This window comes from Cyprinodon variegatus, unplaced genomic scaffold, assembly GCF_000732505.1.
Source record: "Cyprinodon variegatus isolate N-32 unplaced genomic scaffold, C_variegatus-1.0 Scaffold474, whole genome shotgun sequence".
NCBI classification, from domain to species: Eukaryota; Metazoa; Chordata; class Actinopteri; order Cyprinodontiformes; family Cyprinodontidae; genus Cyprinodon; species Cyprinodon variegatus.
In genome coordinates this window covers 665,383-667,785 of record NW_015150927.1, presented here as the reverse complement: position 1 = coordinate 667,785, position 2,403 = coordinate 665,383, and the positions used below count along the sequence as shown (strand labels likewise).

General features: G+C 52.5%; 1 protein-coding gene across 1 annotated transcript in view; it reads right to left on the bottom strand.

The window, feature by feature from the left end:
* lemd3 (LEM domain containing 3) overlaps positions 1-1,765 on the bottom strand; it is an 8,428-nt gene extending 6,663 nt beyond the window's left edge. Inside the window, exon 1 of the mRNA XM_015389805.1 lies at positions 559-1,765. Coding sequence (XP_015245291.1) covers positions 559-1,738 — 1,180 coding nt within the window. The 5' untranslated portion in view covers positions 1,739-1,765. The remainder of the gene's footprint in view (positions 1-558) is intronic.
* Positions 1,766-2,403: the final 638 nt, after the last annotated feature.

The window sequence follows — 2,403 nt, the reverse complement described above, 5'->3', positions numbered from 1 at the left end:
TCAGAGACGCCCGTCAGCCTCTCAGAGATACCATCTTGCCAGCCATCGGAGATGCCCGCTAGCGTCCCAGAGACGCCAGCCAGCATCTCAAAGCGAGCTAACATTACGCTCCAATCCACACAGATTTAATTTAGAGAAAAAGACACAGACCTCCATCAGGGTAAAAGAGGAGGCTACAGATCCACAACCCATCCTGGGGTGGTTGGAACAGTGGGAATAATGGGAACAGTGGGAATAATGGGAACAGTGGGAATAATGGGAACAGTGGGAATAATGGGAACAGTGGTGACTGTGGAGCCAAAATGACTCCCCTCCAGCCACTTGTTCCTACTAGAGCTGAAGAACATCCCTTCCAGCTTCCAGAGTGGCCTAGTCAAAGCCCGCACTGAGACCTAGTTAGGATCAGTGAGTTCCATCCAGCCTGAGGTTCCTCTGGTCGACCTTCACCTCTTCCATGGTCTGATCTACAGCTAAAGATCTGCAGCTTTCCTGGAGCTGCTCTCATCCACATTCAACCAAAGCAGTTTGCTCTGATCTGAGGGACACATTCACACTTACTGAGTCCCTCTCCTCCAGGGGCCCCGGAGCCCCTCATCCGGATGTAGAGGAGGCCGAGCAGGAGGAAGAAGAGGCAGGCGGCGGTGAGCAGGAACATGGACAGGTAGTGGGCGCTGAAGCTCCCAGAGGGGCCCTGGCCCTCCCGGTGGAACTGCAGCAGCAGATCATCCTCAGGGGCGGACACCTTCTTTTTGGGGCCTGCGTGGTTTGGCAGCGGGCTGTGGTTGGAGAAGCCCCCAGGGGCCGGGCTGCGGTAGGCGGGGAAGCGCTGCCTGGTCCCCGCGCTGCTCCTCCTGGGGGGCCCCTCCTCACTGTTCACATGGTTGTTCTCACAGGGCCTGCTCTGGGGGTCCAGGGGGACGTAGAGGGGCTTCCTGGGGAACATGTGGCGCCCAGACCCCCCCGATGCCTCCAGGTCTGCCCTCCTCATCCTCTCCCCGTCCTCCTCTCTGCCCCCAGCCATAGATCTGCTCCCAGGCGGAGAACAGTTCTTCCCTCTGGACCCTCTGCCGTCTGCATGGGGGCCAAAGGGCCCCGCGGTGGAGATCCGCCGCAGCTCTAAGCTCCTCCGGTCTGGCTCCGGGCCTCCAGGGGCCCCGACCTCCTCCTCCTCTGAATCGGAGTAGTCTCCGGCTAGTTTGCTGGAGCTGAGAGGAGCGGAGCGGCGGCCGTTAACAGGGCGGGAGTTCGGCTCCTCCTCGTCGCTCAGCTCTTCGCCATCAGGCCGGGATCTGTTCCCGGTTCCCCGGCCCAGCGCGGCGGCCGGCTGTCCGTCTGGCGCCGGGAATGAATCGCCTTTCAGGGCAGCCTTCCTGTTCGCCTCCGCCGGCGGCTGGTTCTGGTTCCGACCGGTTCGTTTCGTGTAATCCAGAGCCGTCCTTTTCAGCGGCGTCTCGGCGTCTGATTCGTCGGAGCTGAAGCCGAGGACGGAGGACTTAAGGCCCGGTCTCCTGCCGGAGCTCAGGCGCCTGACGTCATGTCTCCCTGGCCTCGGTGCCCCCGTGCTGCCGCCGCGGCCTTTCCCCCGCTGCTCCCGCTGCTGCTGCTGCTGCTCCTCCAGAAACTTCTTCAGCTTCTTCAGGTAAACCGGACGCGTGTTTTCGGTCACCGGACCGGGACTGAATCCATAGAACTTCAACTGTGAAAAAAGCTCCTCGTCAGTGATCTGCGTCGACGCCATCTTTGGAGGGGAAAAAAAAATGTCTGAACTCCTTCTTCTTCGTCTGTTTCTTTCTTATCTGCTGTCACCAACATGAAGCAGCGTTACTGACACCTAGTGGTTGTTAGAGAGACATGACTGGATTACTGTGAAATAAACCACATAAAGCACAGAGCTGTCAGAGAACAAAGAAAAAATACTTTTCACTTACTTTTTACTTATTGTACTGAAGTAGACATTTTGGCTGCATATAATTTACTGGAGTATTAAAAAAAAATCCAATTACCTCTAATCTCTACGTTTTAAAAATAGACTCGTTAGATTAGTTTCATTTAATCTCATTTTCGTTATGGCCTGTTGTTATTTGAAAAAAATAAAAAACATCAAAATAATTAGTTTCATCCAAACAATTAATTCCTTTGAGGTTGGACTTGGTGCTGCCCCAACTTGTTGTTCACCACATATCAAAATAAATAGTTTTTCTACATGATTTAAAGTTGAATAAGACACTGTTACCATTATTTATAAAACTAAGAAAAATAAATCTAAGGAAGTTATCATCCAGAATTGTAGAAAAAAATTTTCCTTTAATAAGGTAGAGTAGTAAAACTTCTGACCTTAACAGTTTTTACTGCATTGTATTTTTAAAATGGTACTTTTACACTTTTAATGGAGTAAAAAACTTA